Raw genomic sequence first — 24,525 nt, 5'->3', positions numbered from 1 at the left:
CAGTTATTGAATCGAATAATCGATATGGTCCCTTGAGTATTTAGGTAAGAGCCAACTCAGATTACTCCCTAAAGTAATGGGACTAAATTGAAATCTAATCTAAAGTGGACGCTCTAATACTAAAGAAATTAATTTTAATCAATTATGCAATTCAAATAATTAAATTGGAACCTCAAACATAAGCGAGGATCAAATTAAGATTGTCCTAATTTAAGGAATAAATGTGAAATTAGGCCTAAGATGGAGGATCTAATATTAATCCTAATTAATTATATTATTCAAATTATTAAATTGGAACCTCGGGCAAAAACGAGAAACAAATTAAGAATTCACCTAATTTAAGGATTAAACTTGAAATAAAAATAATCTAATTAAAACTAAAATATTAAAAATCTAAATTAAGAGGTTTAACAATTAAAATCTAAAATTGGGACTAAATGTAAAGAAATTTAAAATTAAAGGCAAAATTAAAAGCAATTACCAATTAAAAGAACTAAATTGCAATAAACTAAAAATACAAAGTTGAAATTAAAGCATAAAGTAAAAGGTCCAAAATGTAAGAAATGCATAAAATTAAAAGCCGAAATTTAAAGGATTGTAATGTAAATGCTGAAAAATAAATGCACAAATTAAAATAACAGAAATTTAAAGGGCAGAAATGTAAATAATAAAAAATAAATTAATCGAATAAGAAAAGAGGTTAGGGGTTAATTGTTACCCAAACCATAAATAACTCGAGTCATACACTAAGGCTAGTCGTTGCAAGGTCGTATTAAGGTTTAATATTTGAATATAAACCATAAGGGACCGGAATGCAATAAAATAAAATAAAAAAGTAGCCAAACTAGAAACAAAAAGTGACTAAAATGCATAAATTGGAACTATCATATCCAAATCATAAATAAGATAAAGAAGCATAGTTCAAATAGTGGATAAAATGAAAAAAAATTCAGTGGTTAATTTTAGAGAAATAACATAACAACATAGTGACTAAATTTAAACGAAATAAAACAGAGTGTTAAAATCAAAATAAATAAAAAAGAAGATTCGGTGACTAAAGTGTAAAAACACACATAAAATCCAAGGACTTGGAAGAAATTTAGCCAAAAATTATTATTAAAACACAAAATGGAAAATAGCAAAGCAAGGACACTAAATTTAAGAAAATAAATGAAATATGTTGAAATTGGGGATCAAATTGAACGCATGAGGAAATAGAGAGGACTGCGGAGCCCTCGGGACCAAAACGACATTGTTTTACTTTCTGTATAAATACCCTTTATCACCTTTTTTATTTTTCTCTCATTTATTTTCCTATTTTTTAGAGAGATAAGCTCTCTTTTCTCTCTAAGCCTCCCCAGAATCCGACGGGAGTCCAGCCGCTGATCGCCGCCATCGTCGGTGGCCGTTGGCCACCAAACTACATCAGTTTGCTTGTCCCGACGCTGTGGTAATGGATCTGGTCTCCTCATTGCACGAAACGACCTTCAATACAGTGAAATATGGTCGAAACTCTTTAGCTTCCCCCACCCCGATCTCCGTCGTCCACCGTTGGATCAAGATGATTTCGAGACGTGTTGCTCGTCGGCCTCTCTTGGATTAGCCAAAAGAGATCTCGGTCGCCGATGAAGCTCCGACCGAGAGGTAAAACCCCTCTCATTTTTCTATTATTTTTTTCCTTTTCTTGCTTCGAAAATAATATAAAAAGGGTGCTCGATTTTTTTTGTTGATACCTTGAAATGCTTCAATTTTTTGTGTTGTATTGATTTCAAAAAAAATGTTACAAAATGCCCTCTTATTTTAGAGCAGAATCGACCAGAAATCTCTCTCTTTTTACATTGCACTCTGGGTTTTATAACAACTCGATTATAATTTTTTAAGAAAAATAAAAGTTACATATTTTTCCTTTGTTGCTTTGCTTGTGACTACTGTAGCTGAATTGGGATTTGGTTGCACAATGATGACGGCATGGAGATGGTGGCACAGTGACAGATTCACAGTCGGGACATTGAATACCCCGGATATTCAGGGATTGATTTGATGATTTTTTTTTATTTATATTTATATTTATATTATTATTTATTTTGGGATAAAAAATGGTGATTACATTTCTGTTAAAATTTAAGATTTTATTCTATAAAAAATTAAGATTATATATCAAATTTTAAAATTTCATCGTTTAATTTTAGATAAGGTGAATCATGAATTAAATGCATATTAAACTGAGCTTCTTATAAGTTTAAAGAAGAAAAATATCATCAATCCATAAAATGATCTTAGTATTAAAAGGAAATGTTTTTCTTCTTAGAGATTTTAGATTCAAGCAATTGTATCTACAGGGTGTGTGCATTGTCATTTGATTTAAAAAAATTTAAACAAATTACTATCTTATAATCTCCCTAGTCTTTTAATTACTTGGCTAAGGTTAAACAAACATCTGATTCTTGAACGGTGTTAGTTCTATTTTTATTTTAATTAATTTAAGGTAATTATAAGATAATATTTGTTCTAAAGATTTCGTACCATTTGACAATAAAAGTTCAAACACCCTTGTAGTTTTTGGTGCTCAAATCTGAGACCTCTAAAAAATATATCATTAATCATTGAGGTAATTTGATTTATGCGGTGTTAGCTCTGGTTTAAATTGGGAGCCAAGTCCAACATAAGTCAGCCCATTTGGCAATGGCATCATAGTACTTTACGACTCTACTTCACAGAACTTTTGATTTGAATGTATTTTGTTTATAGACACACTTCCAATTGAAAAACATTCGACTAATTAACTATACAAAATAGGGTTAGTTACTATTTATGCTGTCTTATTGTCACTGAAGAGTTTTCTTGACTGTTTCTCATTGATTCCAAGCTTTGTTAACAAATCTTTTAGACAAACAATTTCAGTTGTTCTTGATGTCATGTTTCTATAATAAAGGATCCTGTCATTGTATTATGTTTTTTTTAATAACACTTTCAGAAGATTAATGATTTTTCAACTTAACATAAAAATTAATAAAACACTGTATACATCCATTTAGAATAAATACTAGTCAAACATGGAGACCAAAACAAGGGCCAACTGTGACCATTTTAGATAGTTGAGAGAAAGTATACATTTGGTCTAGCCCTTTGATCATAACATTTGGCCAAAAGCCTACTTTAAATCTTTTAACTTCACCCGATATATTATGTTTAATTTTATAAACGTATTTGCAATCAATAGGTTTCATCCCTGTGGATAGGGGTACAACAGACCAAGTTTGAGATTATAAGACTTGAATTTCCTCTTTCATGGTTTGTATCCAATGTGATCTTTTAATAGCTTTATATTAAGGAAAAGGATCTACTAAATGAGATGCAGCTGAAAGAAAAAAGTTGAGTTTTAATTAAGGGTAAGCATTCGATCGAGTCGAGCCAAAAAGATTTTGAATAATTCAAGTTGACGAGTCTTATTTTATAACTCGAACTTGATTTGAATTTTTTTCAAGTCGAGTCGAGTCAAATTTTTGAGTTTCTGTTTAAATTTAATTGTAAATATTTATATTATGATATTATTTGATTCCAATTTAATTTTTTTTTATAACCATATACAATATATTTCTTCATATTTTTTTCATATGTGATATATATATATATCATACAGAGTCGAAGGAATTGACTCAAACTTGAAAACCAATCCACTAATTACTAAAGATTTCAAGTTATTCGAGTTATATTTTACAACTCGATTTGAACTTAAAATTTTTTCATGTCGAATTTATGAAATTACAACTCGAAGTCAATTCGAATCAAGTTTTTTCGAGTTGAGTCGAGTCGAAAAAATCAATTTTTACAGTCGAGTCGAGTTTTGCTCACTCCTAATTTTAGTAGATAAATAAGCATAACAAGTATAATTTGATATGAGATATTAAATTAGAGATCAAGTGAATTGTTAACTACGAATGCAATTACTTAATCAATTTGGTGGTTTTATGACACGAGAAGACTTTTTTAGGAATAACGGATGCTTGGTTATATATATTAACACTTTGGGAATACCTGAACACATCGCACCGTAATTGGATCTTCGCACTCTTAAGCAAGAACAGAATGAAAATCTTAAACATAAGAAAGAAAAAACTCTTATTGATTTTTTTTTAAGAAACATGTTTTATTGATTATTTGATTGTGTATAATTATATAAGAAGATTATCTATTTATGAGCTTCAAAAACTCTAAAAATAGAAAAATGTGATATCTTTCACATTAATGTTAGATATGCTTAGAAAGAGAGTAATGCCTTTACGACACAAACAATTTTGTTTTAACATAAAATAAACCTTCTTTTTAGTTTAAAAAATCTAAAATAATAAACATGGATCATAATTAACTAAAATAAATGGTATACAATCGTATGCTAATTGTAATACCCTAATTTTGTTCGGGCCAATTAATTTCATTTGAAGATCGGGAATTAATTTGAAGATATTGATGCTCGATGAGAACTTAATTCAAGCGACGAATTATGGGAGTTTGCGTTTGGAAGCTAGAGACGCTAAATTGGATTGATATCGTATATGTTTCGTTTTTTAAACCAAGGGATAAATTAAAATTCAATCCAAAATTCAAATTAAAAGTCTAGTGTCCATTTACAAAACAAGCCCAAACCGGGCCTAATTACAAGCAACCCGATCCAGCAACTCAAACCGACCCAAGTTTAATTACAAGACCCGACCATGGCCAGCTCCCACGTGAAGCCATTGCCAACTGCTCACGAGATGCCCATGTTATACACTAACCGAGCAGTAGCCCATACCCTGCTGTTCCAGCTCGGTTCCCCACATCAGCTCCCGCGTGAAATGCTCCAACTGAGCAGACAAGGCTCGGTTCTCCATGAACGCCCATGCAGCTCGTTTCCAGGCATGCACCATACCCGAGCAGGCAAGCTCGGCTCCCCATCACCCGTGACCTGCAACAAGCGAAGAAAGAGGGGAATTATTTTAATTTTATGTATCATGTAAAAGGGGGGATTTTTACACAGCAGAGGGGGGACCAACACAAAAAAAAGGAGAAAAGGGGGGCTCTCGGTTCAGCAACCAAAAACGAACAGCAGGGGGTCTAGATGTTTGGTTTTAAATTTTATAGAGGATTTTTCCTAGCATCCAAGTACATTCCTTTCGAGCAATTCTACAGCAAGGTGCAATTCTACCATTGTCAAGAAAAAAAGAGACAAGCAATAAAAACAGAGGATTTTTCCTAGCATCCAAGTACATTCCTTTCGAGCAATGTACAGAAACAACGCAAAGCATTTTCAAGGTAATAAACCATTTTCTTTTTTAGTAAAATTTGGAAATTAAAAGAGGAAATGGTTCACAATGTATCGGCATGGTTTGGTTCCTCGTTGGAGCCTTCTTTCATTTAGGGGTCGTTGCTTGTAGGCTCCGAGGTCGCTTTCTGGGTTGGAGAGAGTCTCGATCAAGGGAGAAAGGAAGCAGTTAGGGTTGATTTTTAGACTTTAAGACTAGAATCAAAATAAGAGTAAGGAAGGTGTTAGTTTTTTACCTTAGGGAGTCTTGAGTCTTCATCAGAGCCAACTGCAAGCGGAGGCCACGGCGGCCTAGTGTCGTCTAGGGTTAGAATAGAAAGATGAGAGCAAAGGGGTGAGAACTGCGCAGAGAGAGGGAGAAGAAGAGAGCATTGCGGCGCTGAGGGTTACAAATGAAGCTAGGTTTAATTTTTGACCTAAAATGTTATATATATCAGATTATTAAAATGTCGTCGTTTAGGGGTTCAGGGCACCTATTTCCCGCGTGGTTTATCCCTCGTTTGAGCTATTTAAGTTTTATTTCTATTTCATTTTAGTCCAAGAATCGAGTCTCTAGTATTTTTAATTTGTTCTTTATATTTTGCACGTATTCAATTTAAGTCCTAAATGGTAATGTATTTAATTTCTGTTTGTTTATGCATTCGACTTGTAATTTTTGCATATTTCGTTTTAGTCCTTATTTGGAACGTTTCTATGTTTTTAATTTAGTTGTGTTATTTTATGTAGGTTTAATTTTAGTCCTAAATATTGTTGTAGTTGAATCTTTGCTGTTTCAAACGTTTGACTTTCGTGTTTTGCATATTTCATTTTAGTCCTGAATGGTTATATAAGTAGTTTCTATTTTTTAGACATTTGAGCCTTAAGTTCTTGCATGTTACTGTTTAGTCCTGCTTATGTGTTGTGGGTTATTCTCATGTTCCATTCCAATTGTTTTGGTTATATTTAAGGTATTAATGTTTGGGTTAACATGATTTGGTCCTTATTTAAATAAACATGATTATTTTTTGAAGTTCGCATTCTAGTTATTATGTTTTTATTTTTTGCATTTAAGTCATGGCTTTGCATTGTATATTAACACACACACACACACACACACACACACATATATATATATATATATATATATATATATATATATATATATATGGTATAATGTGTGGTAATAAAAGTATGTATATAATTTCTATTTTAAAGTATCGTAGAAATGTTTTGTATATATTATTTGTTAAGTGATTTTATATATTTATTTATTTATTTATATGCATGTTATCCTCATACTGCAACTTGACCTAATTTCATAATCGAATTAAGGGTAATACACTCTTAATTTAAAACTGTCAGAATAGTTTTTCTTAACTTACAGGAAAGTCGTTCTTAACGGTTTTAAATTACAAGTGTCATTGTCACCAAAAAATTGATTCTTCACTTTAAAATTTGGGAGTGAAAGAAAAAGAAATGTTCGGCTATTTAAATTTGTTGAGAAAAGGTCGTTAGAACTGACCTAAAGATCTGGTCTCAATATATTTAAATAATCGAACATTCTTTATCTTTCTAATGGCTTGGTAATTTTAATTTAACTTATTTCGTTGCTTTTGAATGTTACAAAATTAGCATTTTTGTTGTTTTAAGGGATCATAAATCAATTTAAACTCGAACTTGTGAAATTCGTTGCAAAGACATTAATTAATCGACTAGGTACTGATTTAGGGCGTTGTGGGGGTGCTAATCCTTCCCCACGCGTAACCGACTCCCGAACTCAGATTTTGATAACGCAGACCTTAATTTGTTATTTTAATTAAAATTATTTTTTATTTAAAATGACAACGTTTTTGGGTGCCCAATCACACCCTAATCAAATATTAGTGGCGACTCCTCGAACCACATGTTTTTATCTTTAAGGAATTTTCAAATTTTCTAAATGAGAGGTTTTCTAAGATCGTATTGTTTTTAATTAAAATTCAATCGTAAAGAGAATAATTAAAAAATGACGCGGTTTTCTGAATCACGCCCCCCACTCGTAAAAATCGTTTCGACACTAATTTAATTATAAATAATCGATAAAATAATTAAAATTTCATACAATTTAAAAATTTTGTATTGGACTGATATTCAGTTCTCTGCATATGTTATTTCCACCCAAACAAATATATCTCAAGTTATCAACATCTGATTGAGGTGTTTCAAGATGTGTTGGAAAAGTAAATGAAATACAATCAATATATAAAAAAATATCTCAACTAATGTCTAGTTCCTGTCCAACAATTTATTGCAAATCAATTGATGTTCCAAATTTTAAAAATAACTTTAATTTATTATCTAAAATAAACTGTTAAACCCTGAAACAAAAAATAAAGACATTCAACTCCGACGTAACCCTATGCTTTTATCTTGATTTTCTCTTCTTCTTTTTAGAAATCTCAAATTTTCTTACATTTTCTTGCTAATCAAACCGTCAACAACATTAAAACTTTGGGTCAAAACTCAATTTTTTGACCTTAAAGCTTTAAGTCAATCAAAACCCAACAGGAAAACAAGAGCATTGAGACTAGACACAAATAAAAGATCAAACAAAAAGCCTTTAAAAATAAAAATAAAAAGATTCAACTTAAGAAAAAAAATAAAAAAAAAATATTGAGAGGAAATGAAGTTGATGTATTAAAGTATCAAACATTGTGAAATTTATATAAAAATACATTTTTATTAAAAAGTAATCCATATCAGGCCAGCACAAATTTACAAAATCATTGTGAAAGACTAGGATATAAGATTCTTAAACAACTCTGATTACAGCATGAACCCAATTTAAATGCATGCTTCACTTTGATTGTGAATTAACCGACGTTGATGGACAAAAGGACGTCCGCTTCAATTTATGTACTGGTTTCTCCCATTTAATTACTCTGTGTTTTTCCTTTGTTTCAAATGTAACGGCCAGCTTTTAAGAACAATATTTTTCTAGGTACTGCGAAAGGCTTGCAATGTGAACGTGGTGCTTTTCAAACCATTAATGTGGTTAAGCTATTTTAACGGAAGAAAGCTAAGGGTCAAACTGTGGGTTTGGTCTCTTTACTCTACTAAACTTTTGATTTAGTCCCTAAACTTTAATATGATATTTTTTATCCTTTTATTTATATAACATTGTTAGTTAATTCATATTGTTAATATTGTTAAATAATTCTATTAAAATAACAACATGAATTTTATTCTAAAAAGTTTTATTCTGATTACACCTCAACCTAATGTTTAAGGATTTTTAAGAAAAATGAGATAAGCACTTTAATTGGAATACTTAAGCGTGGAATTTGGAATTCAGCAATTTGGGCTGACTAATAATACGATAATAGTAGGACCACCAAATTATGGAAAACTAAAATATAATGACTAACTTTCAAATTGTAGAGTAGTAGAGGGCCAAAATCATAATTTAACTGAAAGTTAAGAATTGAATTCGGAATTACAAATCGTTGACTTTGAGCTTCCAATTCTAGCTTACCCTACATTTATTGGTATAAAATACAAAAGTTTGTAGGGTAGAGGACTTGAATGTGGTCTACCCAGTTTCCAGGACACTTTGACTTGAAGGAACTAATTTGCTGCCCAAACCGACTGAATTTATGGTTTCAGCAACTGAATTTATTCAACTGCAACCCAAAAGCATTCAATCCAGTTTGTTATCAGACAGAGAAGAGTTTTAGGTACTTTTCATACTCTTAAGTCTTAACAGCTTTCAAACAGATCCTTAAATCTAGTTTTTAGGTCTACTCCATGAATGTTGATATCAATTCTATGATAAAATAAATTCATCTAGTGATTTTAGTGGTTAAATAAAGAATTTTTTTCTTAAAGATCTTGAATTTGGATAACTATGTCTGTAAAGTGAGTACGTTGTCAATATATGAAAGAGATTATAAATAAATATTATCTTATAATCACATCTAATTATTATTATTTAAAAAAAGAGCTATGTGTGTCGTAATCAGGAAAATAGAAAATGCACAACACGGGATTAAATTTTATATATATATTTGATTAGTTTTTTAGGAATTATTATTTACTTTTTTAAAATAATCAATCTCATTATATTCTTTTAATTATATATATACTTACAAAAAATTATATATTATATTTAGATTTATTTTCTTTATTTGATTTTTAGTCTCAAATTTTCTTGAATAATTTCCATCCCTAAACATCCCCCAATCACTTTTTGGTAATAGTATGAAATAAATATGAGTACCAATAATTATTTGAGTTTGGATTTAAAATATATTTAAAATTTAATTTTATCGTTATTGAATTGAACTCCGATTTGAACAATTAACTTGTTTTATGGGCTAGTCTAATTTCGTTAAATTATTTATAAGTTAATACTAAAGAAATAAGTAAATGTAATTGAATTTTTACCTTAGCTCAAGTAAAACAATTCTTTTACTTTGGTTGGTGACATGAATTTGCGCAAACAACCTCGAAATTATTCAATTATTAATGATATATATCATGGTATCTATGACTATAATCTGCCACAATTGGATATCAATCTCCTGGTTTACCCATGACGGATTTAAATTTGGTATTAAATGAGTTTATATGGTGGAACAAGTGGATTTAAATACATTTGTTTATTTTCCTTCAAATTATCATGTTTTTTTAACAAAAAAAAAATAAACTCAAGTGAGACTAATTGATCTCAATAAACTATAAAACCGCCCTTAGATTTATCCATTTAAAATTATTACAAACATTAAGATTTTAAAAATACAATACGTATAGGATTTCTGACACTATGTTTTTTTTATACATAAAATAACCAAATGTCCCAATTTTCCAATTTCCCAAATTTCACTTGGAGATGGAACAACTTAGAAGAAAACAGGTTTTTTGTTTGGAACAGCATAACTCCTGCTCCTTGGGAAAACATCAGTCTTAACTTCGATTTTATCTTTATCGTCAAAGCCACAAGGCTTATCTTCATCAATCCTCCCAATCCCAGCACTGTGATTTCTAGCCATATGGTTTGCTCCGGTCGTCGGAGACCTCCTTCCCGGTTGTTTTCCATGAAGGTCCATGGGTGGCTTGTTGCGTAAACTCCTCGTTGAAGCAGCTCGAATAAGCTCCCTCAAGTCGTCATCCCCATTTCTCGATTTTGTCGAGGCGACACTATAGCTCCTCGACAAACCATTAAGTTGGCCCGTAGGGCAGCCCATGACGGTGCCGAAGCTAATCCTTTCGGAGTATTCTGTCATGCTTGTTATGTATAGATCCCTGGCCTTCATCAGGACCCTGATGGGCGCCTTTAGATATCTGCTTAGTTTGCTCTCTCTGGTGACCTTCTTGCTCATGTTGCAGTTTCCTCAAACAGAAAAAGAAAACTTGACAAACAATGGAATATGTATGAAAGAAAACCAGGGTGGGTTAAGGAGGATTTATAAAGAAGGGGATTGAGCACCATCATCAGTGCATTTGGCATGAAAGCAATGGATATTCATTTTTTAAAAAAAAATATTATTCAGTATATACAAATAAGTCAAGGAAATTACAGAAAGTACATGTTTTATAATTCAAACAAAGCTAGAGAAAATTCATTTGGTTATTTTATTTCATTTTTTTTACTGAGGTAATAGTACATCTGGTTCAAAGTTAAAACCCACAAAACAAGGACCCGAGTCGGCGTTGAATGATCAATCACTCTCTGCTTGTCTCGTACTCAAATTTTGTCCATTATAATTAGGTTGAGTGAGATTTCAAAGCTACGAAGAATATAATATTGCATTCTAATTTCTACCCCAAACAAACACGTTAAGATTAAACAAAAATATACATTATTAATATAGAATAGATTTCAAAAGATCCACTCAGCTACCTGCATAAATTGGGGGGTTATATATTTTTTAAAAGGTTAAATATTTTTTTCTATCAAAAATGTTAATATTACATTATCTAAAATGTTATTTTTCTACTTAAAATTAGATAGATAAATTAACATTTCTGCTAAAAAATAATGCTTTATGTAATTTTTTTATCAAAAATATTTAAAAAAATATTAATATTTTATATAAACATTTATTTAACCGAATATTAAAATTGTATTAAAACATAATACGATAATCTTACATTCATGTTAAACTAACCAAACACAAAATACAACATTCTTAGTAATTCTATTCTTTGATAACATTTTATTCCCACTGATAATCTTATATTCCGTGAAATAAACGGACCTAAAAGTTTGATTTAATATAATGTCACTCTTAACAAAAGTCGTTACGATGACGTCAGTACGTGTCATCAAATTCACTGTATATTTGACTAGAGGATATGAATGGCTCTGGTCTTAATATCTCTACATATCATTTAAAAGTCTTCGTTTCTTGACTCAAAGAGTTTTTGTGAAGAAGTCTCTTTATTTAGTTATTTTAAAAGGTTATATAACAAAATTAATTACAATGTCAAAATTTATTTTAAACGTTCAATAAAATAGTTCTTAATTCTTTAATTTTAAAAGTATTTTGAGTTTTAATATTTTTTTGTTTAAAATATTTTTAAGTAAAAATTATTAACGCTTGTCGTTGAAGAGATATTTTAAAATACATTTAATTTTTGATATGATATATAATATATCGGAGTTTTCCCGAAATATCACCGGTGACTGGTATATTTATCGATCTAATACCGGTCAGATTATATTTCTCGATCTAACACACGTAGCAGTAAAGCGCGCCCCTGACTCGCGCTATACGCTGATTTGGCGTCACGTGGGGTATAGCGCGCCCCCTGCACCGCACTATACGCTGACTGGGTTACACGTGGTTATAGCGCGCCCCTTGCTCCGTGCTATATCTGTGTACCTACACAATTATATTTAGCGCGGACCCTGATCCGCACTATACCATAATTACATATACCGCGGTGTAGGTACCGCGCCTTGTATGGCTTTATATACCCTCCTCCTCCGGTTATGTTCCTCACATCTCTCCTCTCAACTTATAAATAAATACAATAATTTTGTCAACGAGTCAATAATTTTGGTAATCTTCTCATATTTAATTTAGAAGTTCGTGCGATTTTTCGTTAATTTTGTTATAAATTTTTTTACTATACTTATTATTTATTATTATTATTTGAAAAAAATTATACTAATTATTTTCAATTAATTTTTATGTTTGTAAAATTGAAAAGCGAGAGTATACGTCGAAATAGTTTTACGGTGCAAGTAACAATATAAAATTATATTATTTAAATTATTTACGTTGATGTGTAAAAATTTATTGTGTTATATTTTCGTTCATATATAATTTATTTAATCATGTTTTTTTTTGTTTTTTTTTGCAGATATAATATTGCCGCACTTTTAAACTCAAAGAATGACGTGACTTTCAACTATTGTTTATTATGATGGTGAAATTCGAGAAGATGAAACCGGCGTTGTTTTTGTATCAAATGAGCGTGTTAAAATATCATTCAAGAGAAACATAACTCTTGAGGAGCTGATAACGAAGATTTCGAGGAAGATTCATGTTGGAAGTAGTAGAAGAATGTCGTCGTTGCAGTACAAATTTCCAACATTATTGTTGCCATTAACTTATATAGCGTTCGAACTTTCGAACAATGATGATGTTAAAATGATGGTTGAATCTCAAAGTAATTATTCAGACGCCACTGAGGATGAACCGAAAGCACATGCTCTCCGTCCACGAGTCGGGGGACAATGGTGCTGTGTCGGATCACGTCTCTGTCGACGTCGCGGAAAGGTCTGCCCTCGTGCATCCTCAGGAAGCAGAAACGGTTTCCCGTTACTGTTGAACCACTCGTAATAACCCTCAACAACCATCAAGAGGTCATCAAAAATGCGCTTTTTACGGGGACGGCACCGATGTCGATCCTCCCACAACACGACCCACGCATGATGCCTCACCAGCCAATCTGTATCTGTCTTGTCGCGTCTATCTGTGCTATGCAACTCGTCCATATTGCGCGGTGCATCCGGAATTGGTTGAAAACAACCAAACTATCGGAGCACGCGATCAGTGGAGTGCCACTCGATGGTCGCATAACAGATCAGAGGGACCATCGCCATCCAAACATCTGATGGACCCCTCAACTCAGGTGGGATCACTGCCCTCACATCATCAGTAGAATATGACACCCATTCAAACTAAAACAAATAATATATAATTTTTATCAAAATAATAATCTAATTATATAACTATAATCTAAAATCGATTTTTAAACATTAAAATTCATACATGTGTGCCAGCCTTCTGATCGATTAGCACCCTAATTTTTTTCTAAATCATCAGGTAGCTCCTGATGATTTTCCTATCAGTAGACCACCTATTCAAGGAAAAAAATTTATTATACGCTGTATAAAATTATTAATATACAAAATTAATTTTATAATTACCTCAGAAGTAGTGGAAATACGAATGAGTTCTTCACAATTGGACATAAAAAGGGCAATCGATACCATGCCCAAGACTGCAGCAGTAGGAGACATCCGCCGATAGCATTACGCCTATAGTCAATGGCTCCACACATCTCCCTGTACAGCAAAGCCAAAACTACCGAGCCCCAACTGAATGATCCGGTGAGACGAAAGTCGCTAAGATGTCGTATCCACATGCAATGAACTAGGTTGCGCAATTTGTCCGGCATCAGCAACCCTCCTATCAACTGCAATATGCATGCCCGTGCATACATCTTAACCTCATCCTCAGAGGCGTCTGCGCTCAACTCCCTAAAATTGACATCTAACCAATTTAACGGTATCCTACCTCCGATAAAACTTTCCGGGACACATTCTAGATTTTCCTAGCACAAAGTAGTCCAAGAACCAGAAGTTATCCTTGATATCACATCTCCATCCACCGGAAGCCCCAGGTGCATAGAAACATCCTCAAGCATGATCGTGCACTCTCCGCACGGAAGATGGAATGTGTGGGTCTCCGGCCTCCACCGCTTTACTAAGGCAGAAATAAGGTCTAGTTCTATCTTACAGTGACCCTAATATCTACCTATGTAACCAAATCCAGCCTCTACTAAATACGGCAAGACACGACTAGGTATCACTAACTTAAGATTCCTAATAAAAGGATCTAATATACGATCCTTCTCCTAAAAATAAATAATTACAAAAATTAATTCTTAATCTAATAATCATGCATTAAATAAATCAACAAAATATTACTAATAATTTAAATTAAATTAAAATGTTAAAATGTTACCGTATCAACAAAGTGTCGAGATATATGATTTCCATATAAGCGAAGTAGACCGCCTTCCATTATATATCTGTAAACAATTTATATTAGTAAAATATTAAATAAAGTAAAATACTTAAATAAATTAAATACATAATATTAAAAATATTCTAAAATATACCTTAAACGAGAGAGTATGAGAGAGAATTTGAGAGAATTTGGTGTGATGAAAGTGATTGAGGATGAGGTATTTATAGGGAAGGGTGGGGTGTGAACGGTCGGGTAATTAAAGTTATAGCACGCCCCCTGCACCGCGCTATACCCCACGTGTTAGATAAATAGGTATAGCGCGGAGCAGGGGGCGCGCTATAGCCATGTGTAACCCAATCAGCGTATAGCGCGGTGCAGGGGGCGCGCTATACAGCACGTGGCGCCAAATCAACGTATCGCGCGGGTCAGGGCGCGCGCTTTACTGCTACGGGTGTTAGATCGGGAAATATAATCTGACCGGTGTTAGATCGGTAAATATACCGATCACCGGTGATATTTCGGGAAAAACGTCTAATATATCATTACTTTTATTAACACGATAAATCTTACATTATCATTTTTGATGATTCAATTCATGATATGTCATCATCTTATTGACATAACATATATCATATCAACAATAAGGATTGATTATTAGTTAATTAATATATTTTATAGAAAAAATTATTTTTTGACAAAATTAAAATATTAAAGGTTAAAATGCTTAAAAGAATATGAATCAATGTGACTATTCAGATAAACGTTAAAAAGTGTATTTTGACATTATGATTAAAATCAAGAATACAAGTTTCTCCTCATTTGATTGCATTGATAAATTTCAAAATCATGTTATAATGTTTTTTTAATATTCTAAAATGATCACAATGTATTCATTTTTTAGAATTTTTCTTAATTATTAACTTTACAAACATAGGTACTCAAATCCATGATTTTTAGAGCAAACAACACTCGTTTTAATTATTGAGACCACCTGATTAGTTTAAAAATTTTATTATAATTAAAATACAAGAAAAATATTTTTATTTATTAGTTTTTATATTAAAAAATTTATGATGAACATTGACTTATAAATATTAAGATAATATTATTTGGGTAAAATATATAAACGATCACTAAATTGAGTAAAAGTATAATTAAGGACAGACACAAGCTTTTATACTATGGCGAATTTAAATTTATAAAATTTTAGGGGATAAACTTGAACTTATAAAATCTTAAGGGACGGATTAAAATAGATTTTTAATAGAAAATACATAAAAAATCTAAAATACATGATAATTTTAAATTTTCAGTGGGTGATCGCCCCTACCTAAGTCCATCCTTACATATAATGATAGGTTTATGATGTCATATTTAAGGTCAAGAACGACCCGAAACCATACTTCATTAACTTTGTACAATATTAGACCAACATTCATTTGAATAAAACCATCCTTTATAGTATATGATTTTTAAAATAATGTAATACAAAACATGAAACTCTGATTCATATTTGCTCAAAACATATTCAGACTTAAGACTAATATATTCGGATTCACACGGATATATATGCCCTATATAAGAATTTGGTGCTTTCTCACGAGTTACCAAATATAATAATAATGATAATAATAATAGTTAGATGCTCTCATATGAATCATGTAACACCCTTATCCGTATTTAATTCCTAAATACAAGTCAGAATATCATAAACTAATTTTATAACATTTAAATTTAAACAATTTATCGATATATCAAGTAACATCAATTTTTAGTTTTTAATTAACCAAACTAATTCCAATTTCAGGTAGCAACTTGGCAATACATAACTAATATATACTTAAAAATTATCTATATTCAACCTTAATTGGTAGCTCCATTTTATTCCATTTTTATCAGATTATTAAACTTTTAATTCATTTAATAATTACAAACACTAATATAAACTATCCATGGTTTATTTTAATCATTATACATCATTACAAACATGACTAGCTTATAATTTATTACCAGTTATATCTAAACTAGTAAAAACCAACTATTTTTATTATATACATGCCAACTAAAAATTTAAACTACATCAGATTTATGTAATTAATGATACTGTAGATATACCTCTTGATCAGTGTGATGCTTGATACTCCTTACTCCAATTTTTTGCTTTTTACCTACGCGTAAAAATCATCACACGCTAAATATACTCTTAGTGAGGAAATAATAATAATCAGTGCAATACAATGTATATTTAAAGAAATAACAAATGCATCATCGTTTTATCTATATTACCTTCCTGTTACACATATTAACATGAAATAGACAATGTATATAATTTCTTATCATAAACCCATAAACCATAAACCATAAAACATAGCCCAAATATAAGCTATGAGAACCATGGGTACATGAGTCAAATATGCACCTAATACTATTGATACTCTACCACACGAACAATATTGATATTGTGATAAACAATGTTGATATTATAGGACAACTTTACATAGTGTTCTTCAGGAATTCATCCGATATCGATATTATTCTAATTTACCGATATCACAACCTAGATGTTGAGTTTTAAAGATCAAGAATCTTCTTAGACATGTCCCAAATCGGTCTATTTGACCCATAAATCGCCACCTAAGGTCACTAAGGACATCCATGCATCAACTAACATCACTAACGATAATTTTCAAAGTAAATTTCATTTTTTATGGCTTAATTGAACCCTATAGCTATTTATACACAAAAACACCTTCTAACTCACAAGTACCTAATTTTATAGTTCATATGAATGCACTAAGAATATGAGTACATTACCTTAGCTAATAAACACCAAAAAGGAAAATCCTTCCTCCAACCTTCAAGTTTTCTCCTTTCCCTTTGCTTGAGAGTACTCCCCTATCTCTTTCTCTTATGAATGGATTCTAACAACACTAAACACTATTGCTGATGAAGAAAGCTAAAAGAAGAAGAGAGAAGTGTTATGTAAAAAGGAAAAAGCTTGATATCACCCTTGGCCCCATATCCTCCCATAACTCCATGGAAAACCCCATGAAATAATGTCAAAATTTAGATTTTTCTTAACAAACAGGAATAATTACATTCCAAGTTATTCCTCTTAATTTCTAATTTCAACCTCAACCTTTGTGCCTACTAATTTGGCCCCAAATTAAATTTTACTAGATCCAATCTCTATTAAGTTAACCCAACACCCTATAATTCATCAATTGTTACTCGTGTCAAACTCTGATCATTCACTCAGATCTTACCTAGCTATTACAATACTATTACAAAATAGTCATTAAGTTTTATCAAATTGTTACAAAATAATCATTAAACTTATCGAACTATTACAAAATGATCTTTAAACTTATCAAAATCTATCCTTATTTTATAACAAGCAAAAATTATTTTATAACAATTCGATAATTTAATAATCCTGTTGTAACTTCTAAAACTTCAATAATTAAAAAGATATTTTTTTCATAACTTGTCTTTGTGCCAAATTTAGGGAAATGTGCCATATTGATGCCCTGTTGTGGGAATCTGCTTTTATTCTTTATGGACTGCAGTTTGCAGTCTGTTCTTGGAATGTTTTTGTGGCGAGGGCTTGTTCAACATGGAGGGGTAAATCAATGCTAACAACGATCATGAAGCTTCTCTTTAATGCTCTGGTTTATTTACTCTGGGAGGAACGGAACAAATAATTGTTCTAAAGTCGTTTGAGGTCTGTTAGTGACTTATTAAAGGCTGTCAAAGAAATTATTAGTTCACAACTAAGGGGTAGGATTTTTAATAGAGTAGATAGTGTGAATATTTCTCTTTGTAATCATTGGACTATAGTTGATCATTGATTCTTTTTGTATGTATTATTATGTTTTCGAACACTGATTGTATTTTGTAACAACTTTATTATTTTGGATAATAAAAATACTGACTTATACAAAAAAAAAATTTTAGGGAAATGTGAACAATATAATATTATTTAAAGATTTGGCTGAAATCTACAGTAATTGGAGAGAAAGTCGTCATGTGTTGTGTGAGAAATTTTTTTAAGCCAAATTCTTCCTCAACTACCGTCAACATTTCTAGAGTCGATGGCAGTTATCGACAATTTTGATTTTGTTGTAATTTTCTTTTGCAACCCAGTGACTAAATTGAAAGAAAATTAAAACTATAGGATTAACATAAAATTTATAAAAAAATGCGTAGTTAATTATACTATCAAATTCTTATACATAATGATTATTATTATAAAAAAGAGAAAATTTTAAATCCGATAGGTTAAAAGCAGATGAAATTAAAGATGTAAAATTATCAATAAAATCTAAAAATTCAAAATTAAAGAAAAATGGATATTTTGCAGGACAAAAATGATGACAATGTGCCTTCAACTCTTTGTCCGTACGTAGATTAATCAATTAAAAAAATATCTCAATGAGACATTTGAGTATAAAATTATGTTCTTTTAAAGTTTGACACTTTACTTATAGTTCAAACAACAATAAAATTTATTTTTGAAAGCATATTATTTCACTTAAATATTAATTTTTTTCACTCCCCTGAAGGACACGACTAACCAAATGCGTCTATTACGTAAATTGATAATCTTTTTATGTATATTGATTAAGATGTTTCGTAGGATAAAGATGTACGATATTGAATGTGCATTTCAAAAAATATGATTGACATAGCGTGTCTTCACCTTACATGACATAAATTATGTTATTTTGATAAATAATTTAATGATTATACAATGATCAAAATATTTTTTTAAAATATTTTTTATGATCAAAATAGAACAACCTTTAATTGATAAAATCATATTTACATGGCATAAATATGTGTTATTTTGATAAATAATCTAGTAATTAAATCTATAATTTTATTTTATTTAGTTTGATTAATATTAATTAAATAATTTAGTTAATAAAAATTATAGTTTAATAATCAAAATTAAAAAAAATCCTATAACTTGTGACTATACAATTTTCTTTTGAAAAATGGTACCTTGTATTAATTAATTACAAAGTACACCACCCCAAAGATCTCATTAAAAAATCTCCATAAACCTAGTCGGAGGAAGAAGAGTGTTTCTTGAGACGGTACCTGAATAAAATCTGAAAAAGAACAGAACACTACATACCAAACTGCATACCGCACCTAATTCTATAACCTGAGCCAAAGCAACAATCCAGCGACCACACTACAATATTTTAGCAAGCAAAACTAACACATGGAAAACAAAACAATTAGGAAAAGAACCTTCCCCCCAAATTGATTGCAGTAGGAGATACTGAATTATGCAACGCATGATATTTAAATTGTCAAAAAGAATTTATATCACGATTTAAAAAATTTTAATGATAATATTTTTTTAATTAATCATTGATATATCCGATCTATTGATCGACTAATTCAAATTGAGTGTTGCAGAGAGAAGGGCGGCCCTTCCAACTCAGTTTGCTCCATTCGTAAATATCATAGTTCAAACCTTGATTGTTTAAAGAATCTAGTGACTCGTTCTACTAGATCAAGTGATTGTTGATGATAATAATTTCCTTTTTAATGCAAAAAAATATTATTTAGAAAATAATATTTCTTTTCTCTATATAAAAAAAATGGATCAAATTAGACTATTTTTCTAGAAAAATGGCAAAGGATAAACCGGTGGCATCCGCGAGAAGACAAAAACGTTGTCGTTTAAGGCTTATACCGCCCCCTCTACTCATTTTCATCCTTTTAACAAACTATTCCTACAATACAAGACATAACTACAACAAAAATTAAGGAAAGAACATCATAAACAAGAGAAGAAGAAAACAAATGTCGTGGTTAGCTAGATCGATTGCTAACTCGCTGAAGCTTGACGAAGACGACGACGAAGACGATCACACCAATGCTGCCGTGAATCCGAAACCCGAATTCGATCCAGATCCCAATCAAGCCTCTCCTTCCTTTTCCCATTCATCATCGGATCCCAACACTCCACGTGGCGTCAAAGAAGACCTATCCGAGCTCACCAAAACCCTATCCCGTCAATTCTGGGGCGTCGCTTCCTTCCTCGCTCCGCCTCCTCCTGATTCACCGGAACAACAGGCCGATCATCCGGCGGAGGAGGCGAAACCTCTCGGGTCGCCATCTGATGATCCGGATGAATTGTCCGATGAGGCATTGATAGTTGGAATCCGTAGTGATTTATCGGAGATAGGTGGGAAATTCAAGACTGGAATCTCGCAGCTTTCTAACAATATTAACGTCTCGGAGTTCACTAAGATCGCTTCGAATTTCCTTCAGTTTGGATCCGAGGAAGAGGGTCTTGAAAAATACACCAGTTTAAACGCTGTCGGTGTGACAGATGAAGTGATCGCTTTCGCTAGGGATATTGCGATGAATCCAGAAACTTGGCTTGATTTTCCCATTCCCGATGATGGTGATTTTGATGGTAGTTTGCTTCATTTCTAATTTTGTTAATCATCGTGCTTTAATTGAATTAGATTAGATTAACGTGCATTTCAAACAAGCTCACTTCTTATTCCTTCATTGGTACCTTCTGTTTTTTTGGTTTTTTTTTATTTTAATTTTATTTAATTGACGCTGATTGCTGGATTTTGTACTGCATAGCTAATAATTGATCATTGATTATAAAATGGTATAAATCTTTTGAAATCAGTGAATAATAAAATGAAGTTACATTTTGATCCTTTATGGTTGCTGTGAAGGATCTTTCAATTGCTTATTGCATTGTGGTTTCTCAATAAGTCAAAGTTCTCTTTCTGTGTATATTTATATATTGCATATAGGTTTGACGATGGTTTGAATGTTGTTCAGTGCAAAAAACTTACGAGTGTGAAGTTGAAAATTTAACCTTACTAGCTGGTACTTATTCCTGGTAGATTTTGTTATAACGTGCTATGCTTCTTGCTAATGCTCTTGACGTTTTTAGTTAAGTCTTGGTTGAATCACATATTTTCCTTGCATTTAGATGACATACATGGCAAAAAATGCATTGTGAATTTGAGGTTCTTGAGAAACTATCTGAATATTTTGGTGTATTGTCTAAAGCTGCATTTAATGAAATATTTTAGTATCACTGCTTTGCCACTTAAATTTCCCAAGGGCTGCTCTACCCTTAGTTCAATGATGGGGTTGTGTGTATTTGCACAGTATGAATCTGGCTAATTTCTAGCATCCTTTTATTGTTTTGAAATGTCAGATTTTGACATGTCTGATGAGCAAGAAGAACATGCGTTAGCTGTTGAACATCTTGCACCAAGATTGACTGCTCTTAGGATTGAACTTTGCCCAGGATTTATGAGTGAGGGTTGCTTTTGGAAGATCTATTTTGTACTTCTGCATCCTCGACTAAATAAATATGATGCAGAACTACTATCCACTCCCCAAGTAAGTTCGTGAGTCTTTTTTTTCTTTTCATCGGTTTATTCCCCAATGTATTGCTGTCCAAGGTGTTGTGTATTATGTTCTTGAGGGTTCACTAAAGGAATTTCTTCTGCCACAGGTATGACAATGAGAATAAAACTGATATTAACAAAGTAATTAATGCTCAAAATTCTTTAGTGCACTCGGAAATAGAAGCACATCAATTTCTATGCATGTCTTTTTCAGACTTGAATGCCATTTTTCATCAACTCTCCTCTCACAACAAAGGGCTTCTAGTGGCTATCTTTGTCTAATCTCAGTTTCTTTTCAGATCTCTTGTTTCGCCTTCTACCAACACTCTTATCTATTATGCGCGTCATTTCCTTAAAGTATAACCCAAAAGTTTTAAACCAGTGCCCTGAAAATATTAATAATGGAATGAAAGGAATGATTGCTTGTGGTTTTCTTTGCGACCCACCTTCATGCCTCTGTTCCACTTTTGCATTTCTAACTGTTAACTGTTCTGCATGCAGATAGTTAAAGCAAGAGCAGTGTTAATGCAAGGGATACAACACGCAGCAAAGGCTAAGACTGCAGAAGATCATCATGAAAGTGGCACTGCAAATATAGCGGCTGATTTACCACATGAAGAGTCTCTTTCTGTGCCTTCTCCCGCTCAATCTAAGCCTATGCTATTCAAGGAATCTGAAACTGAGATAGCCACTGCTTCTGTAGCTGTTGAAATTTCAACAGAAAAGCATCCTGTTCTAAGTACTGAGGTGCAGGTTGTTGACAAGTCTGTCATAGAGGAAGGGCCTATAAAAGAAGCCAAACATCAACATTCGACATCTGGTTCTTCTGTAGTTTCTATTGAGAAATATGAAGATGATGCTGATGACTGGTTAAAAGAGGAAACTTCGGAGGCATTTGGCACAAGTGCTACCACAGTCCCTCTTGATAATGACGAGGACGTTTCATTCAGTGATCTTGAGGATGATGATGTGCCCATAAGTTACAAAAAAATGACATTTGGTTCTGATTCTTCAACAAAAGACTCAAGAGATTGGGTTCAGCTCGGCAGGAGCTCTATGAACTCGGTTAAAGATGTTAAGTGTGTTAGTAAGGAACATTCTGGGTCGGAGCAGGTAAATTCTCGTAACCCCGAAATTAAGGAATCAAATGACTGGCTTGATATCGAAGAAATTATGTGATCAAATAAGCTTTGCGAAATCTGTGTTCTAGATCTGTCATCCTTGTATTCTTGTTAAAACATTGTGTATATTTCTTATGTTTGAGCTAAAACTCTGGAAACTACGTGTTTGTACATAAAACTATGTCGAAATTGGATAATTACGTGCTGATGCAATAACATTCATGTCCAGTAAATTCATAGTCTATCGTATCAAATTATATATCATTAGTGCCGATGCATTTGTTGGTCAAGTTATATACCATCAAAGCAGAACCCCCCCCCCCCAAAAAAAAAAAAAAAAAACCCAATTTCTTTCCTCACCAATTCTTCTCTTCTCAGATTTGCTTCATCCCCGAACCATATGTAACATGAAAAGATCCAGTCGCTTTTTACCTATGTGTCCGATTTTGGCTCGGGTTTCTGACAACCCGTTTTCATGAAACACCCTGCCACTGAAGTATCATGACAGCAATTACTAAAAACATAAAACGTCAATTTCAACTACCAAAAGCACAAGGTAAAAAGTTTGCTTGTTTTATGACACTAACATCGGAAACACTTCTTCCGATTGCTGCAATCATATATTGTGCAAGTTCTTGTCTTTCACTTTGTGTATTCAAACTGCATCCATCTTGTCTCTTTATGAAATATTCCTGAATGTAAGTCTAAGTCATTGTTAAAACCAAAACAATGAAAACAACTTTGAGTTGCTAGTAGGAACGTGTTTCTTGATCAGCCATGGTTCCCTTCGAACTAATAGCAACATGGAACACTTCGTATTGCATGTTGGTTAAGGCACAAACTGTGTCGAACAAGAGCTTGGTTCTCAAAATCACCACCGAGTACCCTTTTTCTCTGCAAGCTTGTATAGTCAGATGAGTCGTCTTCGTGCACCCATTCCACTGTCTGCAGTTGCCATCGCAGCCTTGACACTGCTTGTAGTCTCTATCGGCATACAACAACTGGTGGAGCCGTCGCTCTGTATGTGTCCTACCGTCTGCCAGAGCTGTTAACCGGACACTCCTACACTCCCACTATCATGATGGGCAAACGATTGCTTCTTTCCTCATATTTGGTTGCGTGTTTTTGGATGCATACACTTGTTTAGATCAAAAGTGAAGTTTACTATTTTGCATATCCCAACCGTAAATACATATTTTCTCCCCCATCGAATATGACGGCGAATACATCACCTGTTATTAGAAACGAACTTTAGTTTTAGTATTATCATTTTTAATAATAATTCATGTTATTATTATTATTTTATTACTATAATAGATATAAAGTAATATATGTTCAAAAGATTCTCAATCATTTGATAATGAACGTTCATACGCTCGGTAAAAGTCGTGCTAGAACACAAAACCTTAAAGGATAAGAATAATCTCTAACCACATAGGTAAAATAAAATCAAAATATATTTTAGT

The 24,525-nt window shown here is 32.1% G+C and overlaps 2 protein-coding genes across 2 annotated transcripts; one reads left to right on the top strand and one right to left on the bottom strand.

The window, feature by feature from the left end:
• Positions 1 to 10,161: 10,161 nt before the first annotated feature.
• LOC120122731 lies at positions 10,162 to 10,641 on the bottom strand. Its single transcript, XM_039141842.1, has one exon. It carries the CDS (start codon positions 10,639 to 10,641, stop codon positions 10,162 to 10,164), a length of 480 nt encoding a protein of 159 aa, XP_038997773.1.
• Positions 10,642 to 20,312: 9,671 nt separating this feature from the next.
• LOC120122454 lies at positions 20,313 to 23,259 on the top strand. The gene is made up of 3 exons (XM_039141590.1): positions 20,313 to 20,971; positions 21,743 to 21,930; positions 22,440 to 23,259. Exons 1-3 carry the CDS (start codon positions 20,353 to 20,355, stop codon positions 23,115 to 23,117), a joined length of 1,485 nt encoding a protein of 494 aa, XP_038997521.1. The 5' UTR covers positions 20,313 to 20,352; the 3' UTR covers positions 23,118 to 23,259.
• Positions 23,260 to 24,525: the final 1,266 nt, after the last annotated feature.

Source organism: Hibiscus syriacus, unplaced genomic scaffold, assembly GCF_006381635.1.
Source record: "Hibiscus syriacus cultivar Baekdansim isolate YM2019G1 unplaced genomic scaffold, ASM638163v2 tig00110387_pilon, whole genome shotgun sequence".
Lineage (NCBI taxonomy): Eukaryota > Viridiplantae > Streptophyta > Magnoliopsida > Malvales > Malvaceae > Hibiscus > Hibiscus syriacus.
Note: the sequence above shows the minus strand (reverse complement) of the source record. Positions and strands in the feature narration are given on the sequence as shown.